This window comes from Zea mays, chromosome 10, assembly GCF_902167145.1.
Source record: "Zea mays cultivar B73 chromosome 10, Zm-B73-REFERENCE-NAM-5.0, whole genome shotgun sequence".
Classification (NCBI taxonomy): Eukaryota; Viridiplantae; Streptophyta; class Magnoliopsida; order Poales; family Poaceae; genus Zea; species Zea mays.
Window position 1 is genome coordinate 5,338,517 of NC_050105.1, and position 27,099 is coordinate 5,365,615.

General features: G+C 43.7%; 3 protein-coding genes across 3 annotated transcripts; all 3 read right to left on the minus strand.

Moving 5' to 3' along the window:
• Positions 1-1,694: 1,694 nt before the first annotated feature.
• On the minus strand, positions 1,695-9,202 carry LOC100274153 (uncharacterized). The gene is made up of 15 exons (NM_001148531.1): positions 8,996-9,202; positions 8,777-8,882; positions 8,281-8,348; positions 8,094-8,195; positions 7,669-7,821; positions 7,501-7,578; positions 7,261-7,386; positions 6,391-6,493; positions 5,846-5,946; positions 3,577-3,714; positions 3,341-3,484; positions 3,129-3,204; positions 2,474-2,559; positions 2,245-2,370; positions 1,695-2,158 (listed from the first exon to the last, which is right to left on the minus strand). The coding sequence occupies exons 1-15, from the start codon at positions 9,167-9,169 to the stop codon at positions 2,069-2,071; spliced, it is 1,671 nt and encodes a 556-aa protein (NP_001142003.1). The 5' UTR covers positions 9,170-9,202; the 3' UTR covers positions 1,695-2,068.
• Positions 9,203-11,854: 2,652 nt separating this feature from the next.
• On the minus strand, positions 11,855-15,000 carry LOC100217297 (uncharacterized). The gene is made up of 3 exons (NM_001143645.1): positions 13,991-15,000; positions 12,521-12,688; positions 11,855-12,428 (listed from the first exon to the last, which is right to left on the minus strand). The coding sequence occupies exons 1-3, from the start codon at positions 14,987-14,989 to the stop codon at positions 12,099-12,101; spliced, it is 1,497 nt and encodes a 498-aa protein (NP_001137117.1). The 5' UTR covers positions 14,990-15,000; the 3' UTR covers positions 11,855-12,098.
• A 6,219-nt stretch (positions 15,001-21,219) lies between these two features.
• On the minus strand, positions 21,220-25,825 carry LOC100279404 (uncharacterized). Its single transcript, NM_001152416.1, is given in 5 exon segments — positions 21,220-22,053; positions 22,149-22,379; positions 22,999-23,118; positions 23,228-23,348; positions 24,789-25,825. Coding segments are annotated over 5 exon segments (1,506 nt in total). The 5' UTR covers positions 25,238-25,825; the 3' UTR covers positions 21,220-21,468.
• Positions 25,826-27,099: the final 1,274 nt, after the last annotated feature.

The following is a 27,099-nucleotide window of genomic DNA, read 5'->3' on the forward strand; positions in this document are numbered from 1 at the left end:
CGCGACATGATGAAACCATTAAAAATCCTAAAAAAACCCACCACGAGGTGATGAAAGCAAAATTCATCTAAATGCTCGAGCTAAAAATTGTTCGTTTAAATCTTTGAGCGTAGATATTTTTAACCGAATGTTTGTACGTAAAATTGCTAATGAAATTTGGTTAAAATTACATAACCCTCAAGACAATAATATTGCCTAAGTTTAAATGAATATAATTGTTTTAGAACGAAAGAAAATAAGTTTGTTAAAGAAATGTGTCCTTGTTTGAATCTAATATTCAATGAACTCAGTTCTATTGGCACAACCAACCGATATGCCCATCGTGAGAAAGATTCTTTCTAAATGAGAGGATAATCACAATTCTTCATAATATAGAGCTTGAGCACAACGACCTCATGGTTTGTGATTGACAAGCAGGTGCCATGAGACGACACAAAAAATAGGTTAAAAGAGGTCACTTTTATCAAGCAAAGGCATTGGTCTTACATGTGAAGAACACAAAAGGATGAAAGGCAAGAAGCAAGTCAAATCTCAAGCCCAAGCTCATCAACTAAAGAAGAATATAAGAATGATGATGGTGAGCCTCCACCTCATCCTCTAAAACGCTGAAGATACAATCCAAAGAGACAGAAAAGTGACGGGGATGATACACAAGATAAACTTAATGAGTGTATCCATTAAGCTAAACAAATCTCATTCAACAACCATAAAAAGAATAAAGAAAGAGATGATGTTTTGAATGTAGCCACAAGGGTTACTCAAGATAATTATTCAAACAAGACCACACCTAAGGACAAAAGAGAGAGACAGAGGCCAAGTTCTAACATCAATGAAGGAATGAGAGGCTTCACCAAGTAAAGATGAAACCTAACACAAGAGACAATCGTCCTCACTCTATGGGTCCACTTGGTTGTGTAACTAAGGTGCCAAAAATTGCCATAATTTTTTGCTACACTTGGCTAAGATTAGACGCTCAAATTCTCACTAAATCTTGTCATGACTAAATAATCTTGCCACGCTTTTATAAATTGCATAATTTTCTGCTACACTTGCATTAGACACTCAAATTATTCGCCACAGCATACCTAAGAGATTCTTACAACACTTTTATAATTTGCCATAATTTTCTACTACACTTGCTTAGGATTAGACATTCAAATTCTTCGCTACATCTTTTGTAAGTTAGCGAAGAATTTTGCCACACTTTTATAAGTTATTGACAAGTGGGATCTATGTGGGAGGAGAAAAATTTTGCCATAATTATGGCTATGGTAAATTTTTATAAGTTATTGACAAGTGAGATCTATGTGGGAGGAGAATTTTTTTTCCATAATTATGGCTATGGTAAATTAGGCATCGAATTAAATCGGCCCTATATCTTGCTCTTCTCAAAAATGACTTATGACACGAGGAAGATTCATCTTCTAGTGAGGATGATAGTAATAGTGAGAACGAAAATGAATAACACTATTGAAAAACTTGCGCATGTCGTTAGATTTTTTTGAGAAGGTTTGCACAAAACAAAATTATTAAAATCAAAATTAGTTAGTTCATAAAAATCCCATCAAAATTTGTTAGAACAATATGAAACATTTGAAAATTTGAACATTGAGCTATCTATTAGAATTGGATAATTAGAAGCTAGGTGCAAACATTATTACTGATGAGCACTTAATTAAAAAGAATGAGAAACTAAAAGCAAAGTTAGCTATGCTTATTGGTGATTTTTTTTTCTCGCAAAATTCTTCCACAGAGTTATGTGCCACATGTATGATCCAGATCCGAATTTGTATTTGCTAGCATGGCCGAAGTGCACTCGTTTCCACGACGGTGGACAGGGTTCAGATGACGCAATTTTGCGAGTTCTTGCTCCGAAGAAAGATAATAATACAGCTAATATGACAAAATAGGACACTGCACATGAATATGCAAACTCAACTCAATGTACCCAGATGATTGCCATTGCACCCAAAAGCACTTCATCTTCTTCCACTTCTATATCCGAGCCCAAGTCCCTAAATGCCATCGTTCGTGCAGGCACCGCCAGTGCTAGTCGGCAATGAACATCTCACCGTCTGCGGAAACCACGCATGGCATCCAGTTGCCGCTGCCTCAGGTTGCCATACTTCCTTCTACGCCGTCCAGTACCGGCAGCAGACTGAAAGACACAGTTGCAAAAGCCTTTTAACTCAACAAAACTGCCTCGAATCAATTGCAGGGGCCTGGACTAGAGATGACTTTAACCTGCTCCTCAGCTTTCATCGATCCCATGAGCTCGTCCATGTCTGGTGACTCTTTTCCTTGCATAGCGCCCATCATTTTCTGCATTTTTGCACGCATTTGGAAGAGTTGCGCGACCAATTGGCTCACCTGATAGTGGAGGAACAGTTAATCTGATCTCTTGGTTACTAGTTTGGCTTATACTAGAACGTATAGGAAAAGATTTTGTATGATAAGAGTACTGAAACTGAACCTGCTGTTCAGTCTTTCCAGAGTCCTTGGCCACTCGTTTCCTTCTCTCGCGTGATTCAGCAAGAAGCTCTGGTCGTTCCCTTTCCTCTGCATAAACACCAATAAACAACTGACCATTCAGATAGGAGAGATGGGTTTTGCCATCAAGGAACTTAGGGTTAGTTATTGACTGAGACACTGTTTAGTTAGTGGCCTTAGCCTCGAAGTTAAATATGATGATACGATAGGAATGCATCCCTCTGGTCAGAGTTCAGGCTCATAAAATAAATTTCTCAAATATATTTGTAAAACTGTAAAGAGAATGTTGATATTTTTGGAAGTGGAGCACTCTCAGATTGAGGCAACTTAAGGCCCCTCTTGCAACTACGAGAACAGTAGAATACCAACCAAACAAATGATAGCAAGTGAAAGCTAATCTATACATTCACACTATTACATGTTCCGTAACGCTGGCCAAGCAAAGCTTAGACAAGCTACTGACTTCGTGGCAAATCATTGGGCTCAAAAAATCAAAATACTAAATAAGTTTCACATAAAAGCTCCAGATATGTGTTACAAGACTTAAAACAGTATAAAGAAACACTGGACAGTAAGAGTTCAGGAGGAACATGCAAAAATGATATTCTCAGAATGTCTCTTGACTGCGGAATACATACCAAGAGTCATCACATTGATCATTGATTCCATAAACTTGAGATTCTTCTCAGCTTCACGGATTTGTGCAGGAGTAACCTATTTAAACATGGCAATATTTGTCTTAAATCTTAATAATGTGAATTTTATAGTTTGAATATGATCATTAATTGCTTTCATAAGACATAACTCCAAAGTACGATATTAAATGTGATCCAGAAGTTCATATTTGTACCTTGTTCATGCCCGGAATCATGCCAATCAAACGACTGAATGAACCCATTTTTGCAATCATTTGTGTTTGCTTCAGGAAGTCATTAAAGTTGAATTTTGCACTCAAGATCTTCTTCTGTAATTCATCAGCATCTTCTTGGCGCATCTACTTGTACAAACAGGTAATGCCACAGAATATCAAATTATAGTCTAACAAAAGACAAGACAAAAGGAATAATTTCACAAGAAATGACTTACCACTTCTTGTGCTTTTTCAACAAATGAAAGTACATCTCCCATTCCCAAGATACGTTGTGCCATACGATCTGGGTAGAAAGGCTCAAGATCTTCAATACGCTCTCCTTGTCCTACAAATTTAATTGGCTTTCCAGACACCTGCATTTTTTCAGTTTTCATATTTATCCGAATGTGTACTAATCAAAGGGAAAACACCTTCTAATGAATGTAGGCATAAAACAAGTAACTTTTGAGCATTTATTGTTTAATCACTTGCATATAACAGTACTCCTGCTTGTCCCCTTTGTTCATACAACAGTTAAGCGAAACATAAGTATTATAGTAAAAGAGGGAGTACAAGGAAGTCAGGGGACATGGGTGCATCTAGGCCCTAAGAAACCAAGCCAAAATTTGACCCGCCCTGAAAATTTGTCTATTATTTAGTTTGAGACCAAATTTGTCCTGAACAGAAAATAATTTGTCAGCGGACAGCTACAGTCAACAACCAAAGTTGGCCTCCCTCAGGGAAGCAATTTGGCCAGGCTGTAACCACTTCCATGGGTGGTGTCATTGCATGCATGTAGATCGAAATTTGAAGGTAATCAAACTTCAAATGCTAATGTCTACTAAACCATGTGTATATTTTCAATTTGTTTTCGCCATAGTATTCCTCACAATTGTTTCTACAAAACAAGATCAGTCACATGTCCATGCATGCGAGCCGTGCATGTCAGACTCACAATTTGACAAATTTTGTACCTACATCCCAACATTTTTTCTGCCCATGTCCAAATTTTGGCATGGCTATGAATGGATTATTGTTTGCCACATTTTACCATTGACCATATTTGGCTACGACCGAAGTTTGGTTTGGTCTGCTTGGTAGCTTGGAACAAGGTTACTAGGCCAAAAGAATTTGGAGGATTGGATATCTTAAATCTGCGTTTGATGAATTGGGCTCTTAGATTACGCTGGCTCTGGCTGAAAAAAACCGATACTGGCAGACCTTGGACATCCTTTAAAATAAATGCTCATCCTTCAGTTAAGACCTTCTTCTCGGCAACAATCTCTTCGGTGGTGGGCAACGGTAAAAACACTTTGTTTTGGACAGATAATTGGATCGATGGCCAAAGTCTATGTCAGCTGGCCCCTCATTTGGTCCAGATGGTCTCTTCTAGGGCTAAAATGAGGAATGTCCACGATGCCCTCATTTCAAGGAGCCGGGTTCATGATATTAGAGGAGTTATCACTGTAAATGTTTTGTCTGACTTCCTCAAGGTTTGGGACCTCACTACAGACTGGGTCTTAACACCAGATCAGGAGGATAAGCATAGTTGGAGGCTTTCAAGCTCAGGTTTATATTCGGCCAAATCGGCATATACCGATTTCTTTCTTGGAGCAACAACTTTTAATTTAAACCTTGGGAAAGGATTTGGAAATCATGGGCTCCTAGTAAATGCAAGTTCTTCATGTGGCTCGTGGCCCACGATCGCTGCTGGACAGCAGACCGACTAGCAAAAAGAGGACTGCCTCACCCTCAATTTTGTACACTTTGTGATCAAGAGGAAGAAACGATAAACCACTTGCTGGTTTCCTACGTTTTCTCTCGGGCTGTCTGGTTTCAGATGATGAAATCTGTTGGGTTGCAGCACCTTGCTCCTAAGTCCTAACCCTACGTGCTCCTCCTTTGAAGATTGGTGGGAAGGGGTTGCTGCATTTTCTGCTGGTCTAGCAAACACAGGGCTGCACAAGGGCTTGAATTCTTTGATCATTATTGGTGCTTGGGCCATCTGGAATCACCGCAATATCTGTGTTTTTAATGGTGTGCAGCCTAGTCAAAGCATGGTCACCAATTGGGTCAAGGAGGAGGCTCATCTCTGGTATAGGGCTGGAGCCAGGGATTTATCTAACATCCTTATGCTCCAGTAATTTCAGTGGGTAATCTTTAATTTGAGTCTCCATGGTCACGGGTCTAGATGTCTTTTGTTGTTGTTGATGTTAATTTTCTCCTTCTCCCTATAGTCTAGTGTTTGTGGGTTCGTGTGGAGTTGTACGAGGTTTCCTTGCCTCACCCTTTCTTCTTAATATATTGATACGCAGCTCTCCTGCGTTTTCGAAAAAAAAAATGTCATAAACCGAGCAGGTCCTAAAGCCATGATGCATTTTGTATTATGTGATCCTACAAATGTGTGGTGTTACCATGAATTAGTAGTTTACTTGTAGAGAACCTTGAATTGGTCGCGGTTTTCTGAAGGTAATCGATGAAACAAAACGACAGAAAACAAGAAACCTCTTTAACGCTCAGTGCTGCTCCACCTCTTGAGTCACCATCCAGTTTTGTCAGTATAGCACCAGTTATACCAATCTCATCATTGAAGGAGCTGACCAACCCTGACCATATCATCAAAAAAAGGTAAGTTTGCAACTCAAAAAAAATTGAGATTTATATCACAGAATGATACGTCCTGCTACTTATATTGTGCGCCTTATGCTTGCACTCCTATGAGAAGAAAGCAAGAAATCATGAAGAACATTAATAAATGTGACATGAAAAATGTGGGAATCCAAATCCAGATGGGGAAATACAATAAATGTATACACAAGAAACTATGAAACAGTCAAGTTTCAACCTGTGAAATTCTTTTCCTAAAACATGGGCAGAGAATTAGGCTACAAAGTACAAACATATTAAGTATAAAACGATGATGAAATAGAGACCTAAACCCAACTTTAGAATAACAAGAATTAGGTAATCTACAAACATATTAAGTATAAAACAATGATGAAATAGAGACCTAAACCCAAATTTAGAATAAACAAGACGCAGCTATATACCTGCAGCTTCTTGGCCAGTCATGGCATCAACCACAAGAAGAACTTCTGTAGGATTCACTGCTTTTTTTACTTCTTTCAACTCATTCATCATTGCTTTATCTACCTAGTGACACAAGATTAATCAGATGAATTAACATCAGTGGAACTGATCAAATTCACTGCAAAAAGTATGAAGGGCAGGGGCAGCAAGCTGCCAGTACCCCAATCATAAAGAAATTTAAAACGAAAAGTTTAAAACTACATTGACATGCATCAGTTTAGCAAAAAGGGAAGTACTAGATTGAAATTATGCTATGAAGACAGTTTTATGTTGTGAAACACTTATTTTCACAGAAGCTCGTGATAGATTATTTGTTGATTTACTTTAAAATATTATAATGGAGCTACCACTTTTTGGTTGAAATATTATTTTAAGATTCAAAGAAGCATAGGACAATATCAAAATCTCTGTTTGGCTGAATAGCATTTTGAGTTGAAATATTATTTTATGATTCAAAGAAGCCATAGCATTTCTATTTGGCTGAATAGCCTGTTGTATAGTTCTGCTGCACTTCTTGACACTTCTGTATTGTTTCTTATCTTTATATTCTTTCTGTATTTATATAATACCACAGTAGGGCATTCCCCTACTGCATGTCTCTCAAAACAGAATATCAACATCTCATTCAAAGTCAACATTTCAGACCATTTTTACCAACTTGATTCCTTACAAGAAAACAAATAGTGCAATTTAACCACATATGTAAAGTACAGCCTAAAATTTTCAAAGTTCAGTATGATTATGACCTGGATCCAAGATATTACATAGTTGCCCTTTATCACAAATGAAACAGATCAGTGGAACAAATATTGAAGCAACATGTGTATGACCTGCAGTCTTCCAGCCGTGTCCACTATAATTACATCAGCCTTATTGACTTTTGCCTCCTTCAAACCGTTTTTGGCTATTTGTGAAGGTTTTGCTTCAGTTCCTTCTGAGTAAACTGGTACACCAACCTATCAACATTCAAATGTTTTCTACTGAAGAATAAGTTATAGCAGAACATTCAAGCAAGTGTCTATTCTAAAAGAGGCAGAACATGCATCAATGGCAAGTTCTACAGTTTTTACCTTTTTACCCAGAATAGTGAGTTGATCAATAGCAGCAGGCCTGTAAACATCTGCAGCAACTAGCATACAGCTCTTGCCCTGTAATCTAAGACTGGCTATAAGTAACAAAAGACTATAGATGAATTATAAAATGTTTAAATAGTTAAAGTACAGGCTTAAGGAAAATACCAGTTTTTTGAGATAGAAGGCAAGCTTCGCACAAACAGTAGTTTTTCCAACACCTTGCAGACCTGCCAATAATATAATAGTTGGCCCAGATTTTGCAAACACCAAATCTGATACCTCCCCGCCCATCAGTTGTACCAGTTCATCACTCACAACCTGCATCATTGAGATAACTTACTCAGGCTTCTAAGCACATGAAATAGCTGATGAAGAACACATTAAATAAGTCGATGCTAAGCACCATTCTTTTTATAGGATTGCCTATGTGCACAATATATCATATCCATTAATTCATCAGCCTCTCGCAGAAAGGAAAATGAGAAAAAATTTGGTAACCATGCAATTAAAAGATGGCTAAGAAGCCAAAGTCAAACAAGTCTATTGCATGTACAATACTAGAATGGCATGTTTCTACGATATGGGTATACCTTCACCAACTGCTGGTCAGGTCGGACACCTCGGATCACATCGGTGCCTACAGCCTTTTCACTTACAGACTCAATAAATCTTCTTACTACTGGCAAACTTACCTGCAAAATAGGTTCCACATCAGATTATGAAGGGGAGAAGAAAGAATAAAAACAAAAATCATGCAGAAGTACAAATCAGACATACATCGGCCTCCAAAAGTGCTCTTCTGATATCCCGCATTGGTTCAGCTATGTTTTCCTTTGTCAATACATCTTGAACCACACAAAAAAAACATATTGCTTAATGAAAAATTGAGCCGAGTTATAGAGGATGCAGACATAAATAAAGAATGCAATGTAAGAGCATATCAGCTGGTAACCTCTAGTAGAATGAAACACAAGTTATCCATGGATAATTTTGGTATAATAAAAATGGGTTTTTCTTTTGTTGCAAAAAAGACAGTTTTGATATCTGCCCAAATTAATAAGACTAGATAGGCCATATATCTTGAATCACTGACCTAAATGGAACTGCAGGCGCATCTATGGATCGAACAAGCATTTGAAAAAAATAGCCAATAGATAATATCACAATTCCCACAGTTATTGCATTATATTGTATACCTGTTATGGTAATATCACAAATAGAGAGAGATTTGGAAATAAAATTCATATTCGTGGAAGCAACAAAAAATGCTCACCGACTCCCCTCAGCTTGTTCCAGGCGGACTCGAGGCCGGTGGTGAGCTGGCCAAACATCTCCGCCCGAACCACCAGCCCGCCCGCCCTCCCCCGCCGCCTCCATCCCTGACCTCACACAGAGCAAACAGGTAAAAATCGATTCCATCCCAGAATACGAAATTCTCGCCGAGGGAACGGAAGAAACGAAAGGCGGAGCAGTGGAGAGTGCTGAAGCGGACCTGGAAGGGTGACTGGTGCGAGCGAAGCGCTGGGCTCCGGGCAGCGCGGAGGTGGAGCGAGGTGGTAGCTGAGAAACGGCGGAGGCTGAGGGACGCAGCGGTCGCCTTCTCCGGCGAGCGACGTGCGGTGGCAAGGGACGAGGAGGAGAGCGCGAGCGCTGTCGTGGCCTCCATTGGGTTTGGGCAGGAGACGAGGTACGGGAGCAGTGTGTTCTGCGGAGGAGAGGGAAGCGACGAGGCGGATAAGAGCGGTTGGAAACTGATTGCCCTTCAGTTGGGCCTATCGGGCTTTTATGGGCTCGTAATAATCCTTTCTCTCGTATATTTGAGACAGCTCCACTGCGTATAGTTTCTATAAAATGATTGCCCAACTCCAATCACATATCTTCTCTTTCACATATCTACCTATCATATTTCTTCTTTACTTTTTTTTAATAATAGAAATATCATCCGACCTTGACCTCAAATGAGATTACGACCAATTATTACATTTAGCAGCAACATAGTCTAAGACTCCTCCTATAACCACACCAAAGAACACCAACTACCGAACTAAAACTACTACAAAGTTAAACGCCACGAAGACCCCAATACAAAGTTGCTGAAGAACTGTAGTAGCACCCTCTCCACGTTACAACATGAAGACTTAATTAACTCTTGGCCATCCCTTCTAGGCTGAAGGTGTGACCAGAAGCGGTATCAATATGTTGCCCTAAAGGTTACATACACATGATTTAGGAGATGATTTATTGAAAACCACATCATTCCTACTTAACCAAATAGCCCAACAAATTGCCGATGCAACGGTTATAGTAAGTTGTGTGATCTGGGCAGCAACTCACTCACCCAAACCCCAAACAAATCATTAGCATCCCGAGGAGGTCTCAACCCTGTACTTATTTGTAACAACTGAAAAACAGGTGTTTTATTGTCTCCGGTCTGCTACAAAAGCAACATATCTTATTACCATTCCAATGACTCTTAGCCAAGTTATCCTTTGTTAAAGTTACACCTCTTTTGAGGTGCCACATAAAAATTTTAATTTTCAAAGGAAGATTAAGTTTCCAAAGGTCCTTATTATACACCTCCACCCCATTGTTGAGAGATGCCCGATACAAGGACTGAACAATAAACATTCCATTGGAGGTCAAGTTCCATCTGAACGAATCCCTATTTGAATTCAAATTAGTATGCGATACCAATGATACCAGATGAAACCATTGGACGTAGACATGATCTTTTAATTAGAAATCACTTCTTCGTCTATCTTTAAATATAGTGCCACATCATTTATTTCTGATTAGTTGAATCCTAACTAATAAACATACTATGTGGTTTATGGGTTGGGAGTACCCTAACTGTAATTGTTCATAAGACAAAAAATGTGATGGGTAGCAACCTAATCATCTATCATTGCATATATAGGCACTTCAAATGACATACTAAGATGGTAAGACAAATGCTACGCCAAATATCTAGTATTAGAGATACAATCATATAGGCAACGGCTATAAACAATCCTCTTTTATAACTTTAAGTCTCGTTTGGATGTACATGTATCCAACTTAATCCATATAGTTTGCATTCTAATATGTGTGGTCTAAGATAAATACATGAACACCCAAACAAACTCGTACATGTTATGTTAGTACATCCTAAATTATCCGCTGCAAACGAACTCCAATCCCTCAACGACACCTACATGTGTTGTGACCCCCCCCCCAAGGTGGCTCATATAGGCAATGGCTATAAACAATCCTCTTTTGAACGTTAAGTATTGTTTGGATGTACATGTATCCACTTATTCTATATATATTGGAATAATTTTTACTCTAATTCACTCTAATACGTGTGGTCTAAGATAAATACATGAACATCCAAACAAACTTGTATATATTACTACCTCCCAAATTATCCGCTGCAAACGGACACCTACACGTACGGTGACGGTGAGGCATGACCAGAGTAGAGATGGCAATGGGTAAATACCCACCGGGTATTATTACCCCATACCCATACCCACGACAAAAAAATAACCCCATCGGGTCACCCATATACACTGGTGGGTATGGATTTACCCCCATACCCATACCCGCGTGGGTATGGGTCACCCATCGGGTCACCCGTACCCACAAAAATTAAACATCTATCAAAATATTATATTATACAAATGTCAAGTATATCCATCTAAATACCATTGTAAAAATTAACCATTCATTCAACACACCAAAGATAATTGGATAAAATAGTAACAATAGGACAGTACTACATAGCACATTAATGTTCCATTACATGGTCATTATATTGTCGTTAAACCTTATATGACATTATGGTCTAAAAGGTTGTTAAATAGTAAAAAAGATGGATGACTAAAGTCCAAGATCATGCTTGGACTAAGTTTATATTGGGTATTTTATACCCGTTGGTTAACGGGTATGGGTGAAGGTGTAACGTTCTAATACCCGTTTACCCATTGGGTGAAGATTTTTGCCCTATAACAGACCCACGGGTAGAATATTTAGCTCATATATATACCCTAATAGAGTAAATACCCATCGGGTATCGGGTCACGGGTACCCATTGCCATCTCTAGACCAGAGGGAGCAACAAATGAAATGCATTCCTCGCCGACCCTAAACCACATCTCCCCTTCTCTTGATTAGATGGAGCTCCGCCACTAAAACCCTTCTAGATGAGCAGGAGGCGAGATATGCTGGTCAGCTGGTGACAGCCATAGGCATGCCTTGGCTACATATCTATACACCGCATTGATTTCCAAGAACAAAATATAAAAAAATACTGGCTGGTCAAAAGGCAACCCGATTGTTCATTTTAGAAAGAAAAAAAGAGAGAGAGAAGGAAACCCGATTCACGGAATCCAGCAGGCTATACTGTTACTATTAACAAGGTCAAATATAACCTGCACTAAAGTGCAAATTTAAACTTCCAATCCATCCCCACAAGCAACTTAAACGGTGCCTAGCATGTGGTGTCTACATCTTAGAGCAAGCCAGAGTCAATGAGAGGCATAGATAGAACAGGAGTCGAACAAAAGCTGCAGTGCAGGATCTGCATGTGAGCAATGGATCAGCGACCTCGCCCCTCAGAACCATGGGAACCGATGGACAGGAGTCAACTCCAGCAGCACGTCCGCGGAAGCCCTCGGCCAGACACGGAGCTCCCTCCGGGCCGCCTCGAGCTTGGCTGCATGCTCCGGCCTGACCTGCGAGTGGTGGTACACGATGCTCATCCTCTTGAGGACCCTCGCGTTCATCACCAGGAACTTGCAGATGCCCTCGCAAGGGTGGCCTTCCAGGAGCGAGTCGGTGTAGAAGGTGACGCTCGCCAGGTGGTACAGAAACCCGTCCGCGGTTATCTTCTTCTCCCAGAACTCCGCAGCCAAGGGCACGGGGCTCCCCGGGTGCCGGAGCTCCTGATAACACAACACCAATGGTGAGCTGTTTTACGAGCGGTTAACAGGAAACAGGACAGAATGGAAGGCATCAGCTGTATAGGAAGACTCACAATGATTCTGAGATCCTTGAGGTTGGGAGAGCTGTTCAGCAAGCATGAGACTAGAGTAGCAAGAACTGCATGGTTGTGGTCCAGAGTAAGGCTGAGTGATTTCAAGCCATGCAGGTACTTTTTCTTGGGCAAACTCGTCAACGTTGAAGCCTTGACCATGTCCAAAACCTGATCAAAACAGAAACTGATGAAAGTTTGCACCTTCTGTAAACTACTTTGTATCGAAAAGGATCGTTTAAATAGGGTCTCCAGTGACTATATGCTTTGTTGCAGTACTCGGTTCTTGTCATGTGAGCTGAATCAAGTGTTGATCCTAGAACAGATCGACTAGCCTAAACATTGGACATTGCTAGGATTATTACAAACTGCGAAGAAGAAAAAAATCAAACCTCGAAGTTTATTATATGAGAGTAGAAACAGCAAAGACAGACGCACTGTATGTATTGTGGTGTCGTTTGGCTCACATATTGGTAACGTAATGGATAACCGATAACATTAAATCATGTTTGTTTAAGTCCAACCGTAATCGGATACCACACTAGAAATGGATACTGGCCTATTCAAATTTGTTACCGCCGATACTCAAGTCAAGTGTGAATCGTTACCATTTATATTACATTTCGTGAACCAAACGACACCTATATTCTACATGATACCAGCCAAATATGGGGCATGCGTGAATTATGCTGAGGAATGATTAAATAAATACCAATGATCAAGTAATCTTATTACAATCAACATACGCTGACCGACCTGGTGGGATGCTAGACTCACCAACACAGGTAACACCACGTTCTTCGTAGTAGGAAACTAGGAATGATCACAAGCAACAACAAACAAGTCCAAGCCAATGGCTTGCAACAGGAAGTGCTTCAACATACGTCTTATACCAAAAAAGGGGATCTTAAGTAAATTATTCTGAATTATCATATTAAAAAACATATGTCTCCCATATAATTCTCAAATATATATACCTATGTGTGTGTGAGAGAAAAGATTAGGTTTTCTTAGATAGCAGCCTGCCCTTGATCAACTAAAAGATTTTCGTTGTATTGAGCCATTGATGAGCAAGTAACAATTACAACAATTCAGGGCTCGCATCTGGTACTAGTACTAGTAGATATGTCATCTCTTCCACACCAGTATATAGATTGTAAGTGTATGTTATTCCAACATTAACTAGTAGCATCCTTGAGCTATCCACAATAGTTTTGTGGTGAGATGGAACAAGCTTGAACTGTGCCAATACTAGTGAAGGATGCATGATAGTAGCACACATTAAAATGAGGTGTGATATGCTGTCATTGCAGAAAAAAAGGAGGAATTATGACAAGCAATAGAGTACGGTAAAAGACTTGATCTTTTTGTCTCATCATCGAAGCTGCGATTTATGTAAGTAACAAAATCTTTCAGCTTGCAGTAGCATTTAAAAGAGCCAAAAAGATGCACTCTGAGCCAAAACAAACTAACCTCGGAGTATTCAGTCGATAAGTGCAACTGGAGCGTCTTGGTGCAGCTGAGTGCAGTGAGGAATGTTTCCATGTTCTTGATCTCATCCGTCTGCCTGTGCTCCCTCTCGGCCATCTTCTTATAATCAAGCATCTCCTCTATTTCATGAACGGAGTACTCTCTTTTGGTGTCCTTGGTGTCATGGAGGCTCCAATAATGCTCAGGGTAGCCGTAGGAAAGGCTCAGCCTCACCATGTTCAGTGGCTGTGCCTTCGCCTTCTTCAGGGAGATGCAGAGCGGGCGATACGAGTAGATGTCTAGCCTCTTGAGGCATGGCGCGCGTATGACGATGTTTCGCGCCATGTGGATGCCGTGGATCTCCAGACGTTCTATCGCCGTGCACCGGCAGACGATGAGACGGATGTCGCTGTCCCTGGCGACCACGTTGCGGAGGCGGAGCGTCTGCAGGGCGCGCAGGGTCACCGCAGCGGCCCTGATCGGCACCTGGAGCCGGCAATTGTAGAGGTCCAGCGAGGTGAGCGTCTTGCAGGTGTAGACAGCGTCGGGCAGCGCGTAGCACTCTTTGTAGTCGGTGTTGGCGATGCTGAGCTCCAGGAGCCCGCCGCTGCCGCAGACCTCGCGGAAGACCCAGCCGAACCACTCGCCGTACACGCACATGAATCCGCAGTCGACCTCGAAAGCCACGACCGGCGCGGCGCGGCGGTCGAGGACGCAGCGGAGGGCGCGAAGCCAGCGCGGCGGGTCCTCGCAGCGGTCCTCGTCGGGGAAGCCGCGGCGGTTGAATGTGGCGGGGCGGAGGACCAGGCGCGGGAGCGTGGCGAAGACGCGGGGCCAGCGGCGGGAGAGCACGGCCGTGGCCGCCGCGTCGCGGAGCGGCAGGCGCACGAGGATGGCGTGGAGGGTGGCGTCGTCGAGCGCGCCGAGCCGGTCCTCCGCGCCGGCCTGCGGAGGCGAGCGCCTCGCCCTCTTCGCCATCGGCGGCGTGCATTCCTGGTCCATCGGAGGGGCGGAGTCCGGAGGGGAGGAATGAGAGGAAAGAGAGGGGGAACGGAGATTTTGCTGCTGCTGATGGCAGGCGTGCTTCCTTTTCCCGCCAGATTTTGCAATGCGCGCCCTTTTTCCGATCCATTTTTTGGAGAGGAGGAAAATGTGGAGAGCTCCGGTCGAAAAGCCACGTAGGCGGCAGGCAGGTCCGGTGGATCGGTGCACGCAGGCGTACGGGCGAGGGCGCAGCGCCGCGCCCGCGGGTCGAGGCCTCGAGGGTCACAGCGAGCCAGCGACGGGGGCGAGTTCGGGGAGTCGCGGCGGCGGCGGCGGCTGCCTGGGCCCTGGGTCATGGGCCGAAATTCAGGAGTGGGCTGAGCATCCGATCAGGTGATTTACTTATTGGGCTTCGACCACCCAAGAACTCTTCAGATGGATGAAGGGGTCCAAGACTGACCTTTTTGAGAAAAAAAAAGAACTCTTCAGATGATGAAGTGCAAGCACGATGGAGATGGTTCCTCCGCCGGTGTCCAACTGTCCAAGGAATTGAAGCAGCAGCAGGCCAGGGTCGTGAGCTCTTTGAGCCTGTAGTGCGCAGGGCAGCTGAGCAGGAGCGTGCCCACAGCTGCGGGAGGGGGAGGGGGGCAAGACGGCAAGTGGTGGGTATAGCCGTATAGGTGTACATTTGGGAGGCCTAATGGGTCGGCTCGAAGAACGGCTCAGATACGGCAAGGTCCGAAATATTTTAGTGTCGGACCGGTACGGCCCGATATATCGAGCCGGGTTTTGGTCGAGGTCACGGTCTATGGGTGAGCACGAGCACAGCCCGTTTAAAGCAGGCATGAAATGACACATATAAAGACACAAAAAAGATCATATCTCTACTATACTTAAAGCACCAGTTTCAACGGTCGTCGTGCGTCATATTTTTACGGAAACATCCTTCAATTTTTCCTACTATTAACCCGCCGTCCTCTCCGCGTATATATCGGGAGCCACAACCCAACCCTACGTGCAGTCGCCGCCGCTTGCAACAAACGTCTCCGCGCCAGCCGCCCGCTTCAATAGCTACGCGTCACTATCAACCACGCTGCGCAGGTACCCCCAGCCGCGTCGTGTCACCGTGTGGATGAATATGCACCCCTTCCCTCGCAGCCTCATGCAACAGATCCGCGCCCGATGCGTCGTGTGGACCAAACTGCTCTGTGCCAGCCGACCCTGATAAAAGCACTGCACCTTTCGCATTGGGACGTCCTGCCTCCAACTCGCCAGCAGCCGCCGTCGTGTCCCATGCGCAACCCACCGCCTCGCTTCGCCTAGCCGTCCCAGGTTCCGCCGCAACTCAATCCTTCCACGCGCCATGCGATGGTGACCGACTAGCTGCACGTGCATGAGGCCGCCGACGGCGGCACCACGAACCACGGGAACCACCGACTACCGACCCACTTGCTACCGCCTCTCCCTGTGGAGGTGGTGTCGATGTACCCGCCGTTGGGGTCGGAGGACGACGAGATTTGCGTGTGGACCCAGATTAAGGCGGAGGCCCGCCCCTCCACCCATCGCCACTGCGCCAAACTTCTCGTCGCGCGCTGACGAGGGGAGGCCACGCCGGGGCTCGCCTATGCGGCAGGCTTGGCGCTATAGGGTATGTGGATGTTGTACCGACGCGCCATCACGCAAGGTTATGCACTCCACACCGCCAGTCACGTCGACTACACCATTAAGTGTCGCACGATGATGATTACCACCGCATGTGGTCTGTTGCCACACTGCAGTTCTATGGACACCTCGTGCTGCTTGTGATCGTCGGCTCAGTTGCTTACGCGACAGTCCTATCCAGGGCAAATCGTCCCCCGAGCGGGTACAATGTTGTGGGCAAGGAGGTCCAGATGGAGCGGATGCGAATTGCCGATGATGTCACAGTTCACAATGGTTTCAGATGAGAAGGAAGACGGAGTGAATACCTCTACATTAGCTTCAATGGCAAATGGCGGGGAGTGAATACCACTACACGAACCACCATGATGTCCTTGAAGAAGGTTGTGATCGAGGGCTTCGTCGATGCCGCCGACAAGTTTTGCATCGAGTCTGGCTCCGAGCGTATTACACGCTTCTGTTTCTCTCTTCCGTTGTTGAACTTCCTGGGGAATTCGTCCGAATTTCTGATTTTAATTTTGCAGTTGAGATTGACCCAGCGACCATCACAGATCAAATGGAGGTTAAGAGAAGAGTACAGTCGGGTAATGTTCAGAAGGCGATCGAGAAAATCAACGACCTTAACCCCACGGTTCGATGTTGTCTCTATTCCTAGCAAAATTAGTTCGAATAGCAGCTCAGATGCACATTTATGTATTTTTACTGTGTTGTGGAAGATCAGGAAGTAGGAAGAAATTCACATTTAGGTATTTTACTGTGTTGGGAAAGATCTCGAAGTAGGTTGAAGTTGCTGGGTTGTACAAATTTGGTTAATTGGTTTCCATCCTCCTATAGGTCTGAAATAAATACGGCAACCTAGAGAAGTGAAGAACTCAGGATCCCTTCGATCATATTTCTAAGCCAGATTCATCATAAAAATCCAGAATTCCAACCAAATGTGTATTTCTACTGCAACGATTGCAACACACATAGGTAGCAAATGTTCTATGCTCCCTCACTCTCTACTTCCTGCTTCAGATTTTGGCCAGAAGAGATTCAAATTTTAAGTGCTCCATCATTTTCGATAAGAAGTATGTTTGCTATATTGTTTCAGTTATATATTTGTTGCCAGAAATTTTCTTAGTGACAATCATTTAGGCGGATCAATTTATCCTAAAACATCAATACTGCAAATAACTCTACTATCAGTGGATAAATTCTACATGCTCATAACGTGTGTTGATAACATATTAACATGTTAGCTGAAATGTCATAATGGTGCAGAGAAAGATTCTCTGCAAAAGTAAGATTACTCAAGCTGCAATTTAAAAAATCTTGATCTCCTTGCTTTTCTTTAGTTGCTTGTAGTCTTCAATGCCTCAGCTATATGTTTTATTGTTGTGACATGTTGTTTCCCTTTATAATAATTGTTGATGCATCTTTATTAGAAGAAAGTACCGGTGGTGAAGAATTTTTGTTAGCTCTTGCAAAACAATTATCTTTCCATGGTCAAAATTGAACCATGTACAAACTGCCACCGCCTGATATTCACAATGCCGATTCTGGTCCAAGATCCAAAACGGGTCATTATCATTATCAGGTCCTTTTGATTAAGATCTTATATATAAAACGTATGTTCACTTTGATATTAAATTTATTTTTTATACGTATTAAATATAACTTTGTCGTAGCAGCGCACGGGCATTTGATCATCTATACATCCACACGATAATGATGGTCCTCGCCTCAGTTGTCACCACCTCATTCGTAATTCTACTTCTTTTCTCTCTCCTTTCATGCCTTCACCTCCGCGCCACCCCATTCTCAGTAGAGGACGTAGGAGCAGGTGCCTCCTCCCCGTATTCGTCCGACACCAGCCCCGACACCGACTCGCGCAGTGGCTATTGCACGTTCACTGGGACATTTCACATCATGCACACACCATTATTTTCGCCGTCGTCGGACGTCCCGTTCGTCTTCCCGGTCTTCGCCCTGTTCTTCCTCCCCAACCTGCTATCCTCGCCCACGGTCGCAGCCGCGAGCCAACCGAAGCTCGTCGACGCGGGTACGGGGCGAGTCGGTCATGCTCCTAGCCTTTCTCCATGTGTGCCGTCAAGGAGGACATGGTGGCGCCTGTCACGCTTAGGTTATCTTAGTGATGAGGAGTCCAGGCCTGAGATATTGGACAACTAAGGCACGTAGCATGACAGCAGTCGGCATATGCTACGAAGTTGGTGGTGGTGTTGTGTCGCTTTGGCGGGTCCAGGGCTGGGAAGACACTTATATTCTCTCACCCTTCTCGGACTGACGCCTGGTGCGGTGCCTCTTGGTTTGGAGCTGCTCCGACTGGGCTTCTTTCTCCGCTTGCGTGCTCTCTCCCTATATATCTAGCGGTATACTACCTGTGTCGCCTCCAGATGTCCAGGTCTTCGTCGTGTCCTTCTCCGGCAACGCACAGCGGCACAGGTACGCCCGCCTCTTCCCCTCCCGCTCCTGCTCTACGAAACCTTGGAAGTGAGGGAGGCGAGGGATGAAGGTCTCTGATTTGCTGACTATAGTACCTGCACGTTCATAAAAAATATTATGCGAAAAGTGAAGACAACCAACAAAAATCTTAAAATCTTTTTGGTGAATAATTTACGTGGGTATTGTTGTGAGCCGTCGCAACGCACGGGTAACCGACTAGTATTTATTAAAACCACACTTCATTACACACTTTCGTATACTTGATCTAGAACACAAAGATAGAGATAATGCTAGTTAGATGTTTTTTGTAGCTTTAAATTAGAGTATGTGATGTAATTTTATTTTTGTTATGAATATTAGACAATAAACTGAACTTACGAATTTTGTATAGAGCTGATTATACTCTTTTTCCTTCTAACAAAATGATATGTAAACGAGGTAGTCATTGCATAGCTATGGTAACTTTAATATAAATATTAAGTTTTTTTGTTCAAATTTATTTATCTTGTTTTTATCTGTTTTTTTAAATTTAGGGCTCTTATGTGAATTTCGGGCCAAAAACTAAATTTCGAGTCCTAATGTGAATTGCGGGCTTTTATAATTTTAGACCGCCCGAAATAAGACCGACACGTTTAAGCAGTTGCGGGCCGAACCGTGTGCCGAGGGCTAGACATGTGGGCCGGTCCGGCACGGACCGAAATTTAAACGGGTCGGGCTGGCCCGAAATTCAAACAATACTGGCCTTTTCGAGCTGGGTCCGGGCCGGACGGCTCTAATGTACACCTATAGTGGTGGAAGTGGGCGCTCGATCGGTGACGCCGTCGGTGAAAGGGTGGAGGAGGCCGGCGCCCGGCGGCGCTGGCGCTGTCGTTGTCCAGGTCCCGCAGCAGGAGGCCGTCGACGGAGTCGGTGGCGCAGTGGTCCTGGAGGAGCGGTTTTTTTCCAGGCGCGCACCATGCGCCCCGTTCATGTCGAGGTTGAGGAAGCGGGCGTGGCCGGGGTAAGAGGCCGTGGCCGTCGGGGAGCATCACGCCATCATCCAGCGCCGCCGCGGGTGGAGACGCAGATCGGATATACTCTTTCTTGTTTATTTATCGTAGTTTAGTTCAAAATAAATTAACTAGCGGCGACAAATATTCGATAACTGAGGCTGAGCTCGTCCAACTCCAATCGGCTGCACAGACAGTGCAGATTGTTGTCGGCATCAACGGCATGGCCACATGGCAAACCCCACGGCCAAAACTGGTGATGGCAATGCCACCTCGTTCTGGTTCGACGTTTTTCCTTGCGTGTACTCTGCTTGTAAAAGAGAAATTTGGAATTCTGTTATTATCCTATAATGCCATTTTGTCATTTAATAAAACGAAAAAGTGAATGCAACAGAAGCACCCGCAGTCGGCTACAAAGGGATACAAAGACACTCCTTCACTGTATATAAATATATACAAGATCAATAAAAAGTGACTACGAGTTTTCATTCTCTGTTCACACAACTATTTACATTTAACAGTCACGTCCTCTGCCTCGCACCGGGAGATCGACAGCTCATGCCGCAGCTCCAGCAGCATCGCCGTGGGCACCGAGGACGACTGCGAGTGCTCGGTTCTGTTGCCTCGCCCTTCAATACAATGTAAAGATCACTTTTAAAAGCTAGATTGGAAACCCTATTTTCTTAAGAGATTTACATTTTATTAAAAAAAGTAGTTATTTTTTCTTGGAAAAATAGGAATATCTTGGAAGAATAGAGTTACCAAACTAGCCATAATAATAGCAAAATTCCAAGTTTCCGCTTGAAAAACGAGTGAGTTCTATAGGGAAGATTGTCTCAGTCATGAAGAGGCCTGCCCTAGGCACTCCCAGGCTGGTGCCAAGAAACTTAGAACGAATGAGGTCTCTTCCTGTCTGAAATTTCTTCTATGGATGAACCCTGAAGCAATGCTTCATTGTTCTGATACGGAAGTTGGCTTGAATTTTCAAAAAGAAAAAGGAACAAGGAAGATCAATGTGAGCAGACCAATCCATCTTCACGAAGGGGGAAGGGGAAACATGCAGGAGGTACAAATACAATCAGTAAGGCCAGCACAACAGAGGTCACACCTGAACTTTCAGGGACTTGATAAATTAGGCATCAAAAAGATCAACGTACAAAGGAAAGCACAAGCATCTTTCATTGACTCACAGAATTAACCATAAGAAAGATACAGAAGTTAGTAAAGACAGGAAGATCGAATCTCAAAATACCATGGCCATGATACAGCAAGAAATGATAAGCGCATAGAGAGAGAGAGAAAAATGTAAAATGTGCAAGCAAGCAGTTCGGGGGGTGCTATTTTCAGGAAACGCTGGGTCAGTCATCATCTAGTACACAACAGCGATGGAAATGGCTTTCGGTCTCATCTCCACGCTTCGATCCGCTCAACTCTGGAGTTTATCCGGCTCACGATGCTCGCACCTCTTGATTTCTCAGCTGCAGGCGTGGTGCGCGTGCCAGACTGGCCCTTGCCCTTTCTAGTCCTCCTCCGGTTCAGGCTTCGGCTCCCCTTGCCTGCCTGGAGAGAATTTGTGGCTGTCGTGCCGGAAGCATCAGCGATAGCAGCTGGGCCAGCAGGTGCAGGCTGTGAGCCACTACTAGTGGAGTCCTCCACACCCGTTGCTACCTCGCTTGTCTGGGCAGTGAAAGCAGCAGTGGCTCCTAAATCGGTGTTAGTTTCGTTAGACTTGTCATCAGTGCTGTGGCCAGGGCTGTTCAGGAGGGGCTCTTCCTTGGCGAAAGAAGGGCGCCTGGATCCTTCCTCGAGGAGAGAATCAAGTGTCACGGTGGGCTTCTGATGCCCGTTTTCATCAGATGGGTCCTTCTGGGGCAGCAAAGCATCCTCTGGGGTCGACTCCTCTCTATCCTTGAGGGTCTTTTGTACCAGCATCTTGAGAAAATTCATCACTTGGACTGCATACATCAGTGCAGTCAAAGGATCTGCCATCTGCATTGTAAGCGTGCTATAGTTAGCATCATTGTGATGGGTGAAGTATATATTGATAGTTTGCTAATCGCTATCGTATCAGCACAATGCAATACCTGAGTCATATTTGGTGCGAAGACCATAGCAATATTGCGATCGTTCATCTTGTTTATGTGTTCTTCTTGGACTACGTCGGCCATCAGATTCACAGCCCAGTCAAGCAAAGCTGCTTCAGCTGGTGGAAGGCATTTCGCTACGCGAGCACAGTCCTCTTCAGATTGGCATTGCATCACCTGTTCAGGTGGGATAGGGTCCAGTACACCCCTCGGCATTTCTCTAAACCAGGCCTGAAAAAAAATGAAAATTTAAATTGGATGAAAACATACTTTTTGTCTTGCCAAGAAGTGACTAGCTAGCGAGCAAAAAAAAAACAACGTGCGGGGGTAAGAAAAAGACCTTCTCATACAGACCAAGAAAACCTCCAAACCTCTACCCCACCCTTACACAACGACACCGTAGCCCATGTGAGAACGACTGGGACCGGGACCAAACCTTAGACCTATGCCGAGTCGAACTCAAGACCAAAGGAATGTTACCCAGAACACCTAACCAACTCAACTAGAGGCCGTTATGTCAAATAAGTTGTCCAACCATGCTCAAAAAACAAGATGACCAAAGTCCTTGACATCTCCAAAAGTAAGATCATGATCTACAACGAATACTGCTAAATGGCATGATCACAGACCACAATCACAAAAAAAAGTGAGGCAATATCACTGTACAAGTAAAAAGAGATGGGATTGTGAAGTCTGGATTCTCTGGCAGGCGTTGACATGCAATTCCACCAAAAAAAAGGTAAGCACGGTCATTTAATAACTCTCTAATTACTAAACAGGTGATTAAGAAAAAGATGCTTCCAATAGAATGATTATGATTGTATAAGCTACATGAAAGAAATTAGCTTACTTTAATTAGACCTGCCAAACAGTGGACATCAATGCCATCTGGAACAATTCCACTATTTAGTTGGTCTCTCACAAACTCTTCCTGGCTATTTTCTGCATTTATACGGAAGATACCTTCTGCCTGACAGTACAAAATAAGGAAACACTTATTTGATCAGAAATAAGGCTTCCAAACACTGACGGCAACAGACTAAGAATCATAGGATGATAGGAGATCATAAAAGACACACCTGAAGACCACCCTGTTCATAAAGGCGTCTCTGCATCATCAAAAGGATGGTTGGGACACTGTTTCCTCGGGAATCATAGGAACACTGCATTGATTCTGTTGAAACACCGAAGACACTTGCACTGCATATCACGTTTTAATCAGCCAATGAACAGGATTTGCCAAAGTAAACTTGTGATGGAAGTAACAATTATGTTTTCATAAAATGCATATTAGCACTGAAAAACGAGAAAAATAGATGTGACTTTCAAGGTTAAGGATATGTTTACATGAACACAAGAACGGTCCTTCAATAATTCAAATTGTAAATGCATATGGTGCCAAGAATATGTCCAATTATCAGGTGATTTTTATTGATCATATATTAGCAATCCTTGAGTTTGAAGATTAGGTGTTAGGTGTTTGTGCCACTTTATCTTCTTTTGGAGCACTAGGCTCCCGTCCTCCTATAAAGGAGAACTAATATAGAACCCCTTTTTAATTCTTTTTAGCCTAATGCTGAAAACCGACACCTTGGAATTCACAATAAGAAATAAGGTACAAGATACCTATGTACTTTTCTTATACTTTGTACCCTGTTCCTATAATAAGTCAGATAGTATAGCAAAGTACAATAGAAATAATAAGGTCTACTATACAAACAATAGATCAAGGAGAATAAAAGATTAAAAACCAAAGTAATTTGCAAGTCTAGTGAAAAAATAACGAATAATCTAATCAAGACAAAATAGGCCATACATAAATCATGGAATCCCTCGCAACTTTTTTATCCTACTAATGACAGATGATGTAACAATCAACTTTATGTACCTAGTTCAATCGGAATAATTCCTAGATGAGGTAAGCAAGTACAACAAAATCATGGATGCTAGAAGAGTGCATCAGAAAAAATGATTGACCAATTATTTGATATAACATGGGGAAAAAACACGCAGAAAATATTTATATGCAAATTGTGGTCCAAAGCATATCCACCATCAGAAGACATGTTCATTTCATCAATACTACAGTTCAAATCCTGCAAAGGCTGCCATAACAAAAACCAACTTCATACTTTATAACATGATTTAGATGGAATTCAAACTCCAGCTAAAGTTTTGCTTTTTCAAAAGTTTATTTCAGATCAAAGCAGCATGGAGGTTGTAAGACTGTGTTCAGCAGTTCATCCATATGGTCACCAAAAATATTGTTTTGCACTGTAGATTCGCAAGGTGGAGTTTGAATATGGGGAAGGATAAGGATCAAAACTATAGTACTGAAACAACCATACCATCAAAATGCAACTATTAACCACCTCCCGTGTCAAGCAAACACCATTTACATTTTACAACTTTCTAACAGAACAGAATCTAATACTTACTATCTGCAACTGTTGGAACCAAAGCACCACATATATTTGGAATTATAAGAAGGGGGGAAAAAAGGTGCAAACACCATCCAAGCGAAAATTTAAATTGGAGCAAACACCATCCATGTTATTGCATAAGTAAACTCTGAAAAGAAAGCCAGATTTTCTGGAAGCGTGAACTCGATAGCAATTTGATGAGGGAGAAGAGACATACCTGGCACTGGGAGCACGGCGGGGCACTTCGGGCTCGAATTCAACGGGCAGGCCTAGGAATCCGTGGAACCTATCGAACGTGACGTGCGCCACGTGCTGCACGTCCGTGGGCAACCCAATCTCCATCCCGCAGCCGCCGTGTTCGCCTTCGCCGCCGCCCACGGTCCTGCACCCGAGCAACGACTTCCGCAGTAGCTCAAAGAGCAGCGCCAAGAAGGACCACCGCTCCTCTTCCTCCTCCGCCGCCTCTTGCCCGCGCAGTTCAAGGAGTCGTCGGCTCCCCGCAGATCCCGCAGTGCGCTCCGGGCTGTCGCTTCCTTGGAGCACGTCGCTGTCGGCATTGGCTAAATACCGCAGCGAAGAGGAGGGGGAGGGGGAGGGGGAGGCGGGGGCGCGGCTTGCGGTGGAAGCGAGGTTGGTCGGGCCCCGGAGGAGCGCCACCTCCGTCATTGCTCCCCTCCTTTCCGAATTCTCACTGGAATTATGAGCTGTGATCTGGTGCGGTGTAGGGCCGATTTGGGGGCGGGGGCGGATTCGGGATGAGTTTTCTTGGAGATTTCGGTGATGGTGGAGCGGGGCCAAATGCACCGAGAAATGATTGGGGATTCTCAGTGGAGTTCTTGGTGCGCCCCCCCTATTTAGGATTTCTGATGCTTGCTTCCCCTTCTTCCGGAGATTGGGATTGTTGGGGCAGGACGGGGACTCGAAGGGGGGAGGAGGATTGGTTGTGGTGGTGCGCGTGGTCCAAATCCACGAATCCAAATCAGAAAGAAAGAAAAAAACAATTGGCGCGTCGAGAAATGGACAACAGAAGGGGGATTTTTTTATTAAAGAAAACTCCGGTAAGGAATCTTTAGAAATAAAAGACGCAAATTTTTAGCAGGGGATGATGAGCTCTCGTCGTGGGGGCGTTTGGTGGAGAATGGATAGGATTTTTGTGGAGGTGGAGTTGGATTGAAGGGAGGGCTTGAGCTGGCGGCGATGGCAGTATGGCACCATCATTCGTCTACTGCTCCTACTCCTCTCCCTTCTCCTTTATGGACACATGGATGCTCGTGCGCACGCTCTCCTCGCTTCTCGTTCACGCGTGCGGGCGTGCGTTCCTTCATCACTGTTCATGCTACACATCATCTCACTCATCAGACTCTGGAAAAAAAAAGTCTAGCCTTTTGATAACCGTCTCGAATTGCCTACGCCACCGGGAGTTTACGTGATGGACATACCAACCATGGCTTTCAGAGTACTCGAGTGATTTAACTGACTGTTAGGTGTTCAGTGTTCTTGTCTCCTTTTGGACCCTACTCAGGCTGTATTTGGTTGCTCCTGCTAAAGTTTAGCTCGGGTCACATCAAGCGTTTGACTTTTAAATAGGAGTATGAAATATAGATCCAACTAACTGAACTAGATTCGTCTCGTCTTTTAATCTTCGGCTGACAAATTAGTTTTATAATCCGACTACATTTAATACCCGGAACGGAGGTTCAAACATTCGATGGGACAGAGGCTAAATTTTAGCGGGGTGTAACCAAACACCCCCTCACTCCCTACAGTTTACGCAGCTTCTGCAAGTTTTGCAGTACAGTCATTATGTGATAATAAAGTAAATAAAAGGATAACTGGGAATGGGAGGCATGGATTATTTTTTTACTGATGTCAAGAAGAAAATTTTTGCTCGAACTAAGGACTAAAAAGGAACTCGGAACGAGCGTTCTCACCTTCCAAATGGCGTCAAAACCGTGAAGTGGAAGGTATTCACCGTACGGTCCATTCTTGTCTCTTTTTTTCGCTCAATTTGCATCGCACAAAAGGTCGTAATTTGGTTCAGCTAAAGAGAAAGGCTCCGTTTGGCAGCTAGGGACGGGCAAAGGTTAAAACTTTATGGCTCCATAACATAATGCTGGGAATGCAATTTTAGCTGTTTTTCGTCTAGATTCTAGACCTTTATCCATTGTGTTGTGTGTGACGTGCAAGATCAAGAAGAGAGATGCCACATGCCATGCCGTTCATCATCTGACGGCGCCATAAGTTTCACACTTCGTCAGGTGTCAGAGACAAGATCTGCTACCGCATTACAGGATAAATATACACAGTATAGTACTCCATTGGTGTATAGGATTCCTTCTGCTGACCACGTGACGTGCATGTGCTCTTCCTTCTCAGTATTGAGCTCACAGCTGACGAGAGGAGGTTCTGGAGTTTAAATTCAGGTTTCAGACCTAAATTACAGCCAACAAGAGCTGATGAAACATTAAACTTTAGGTAAGCCCAATCATTTGACTAAGGGGCTGTTTGGAAGCAGCCAGTTTTTTTAA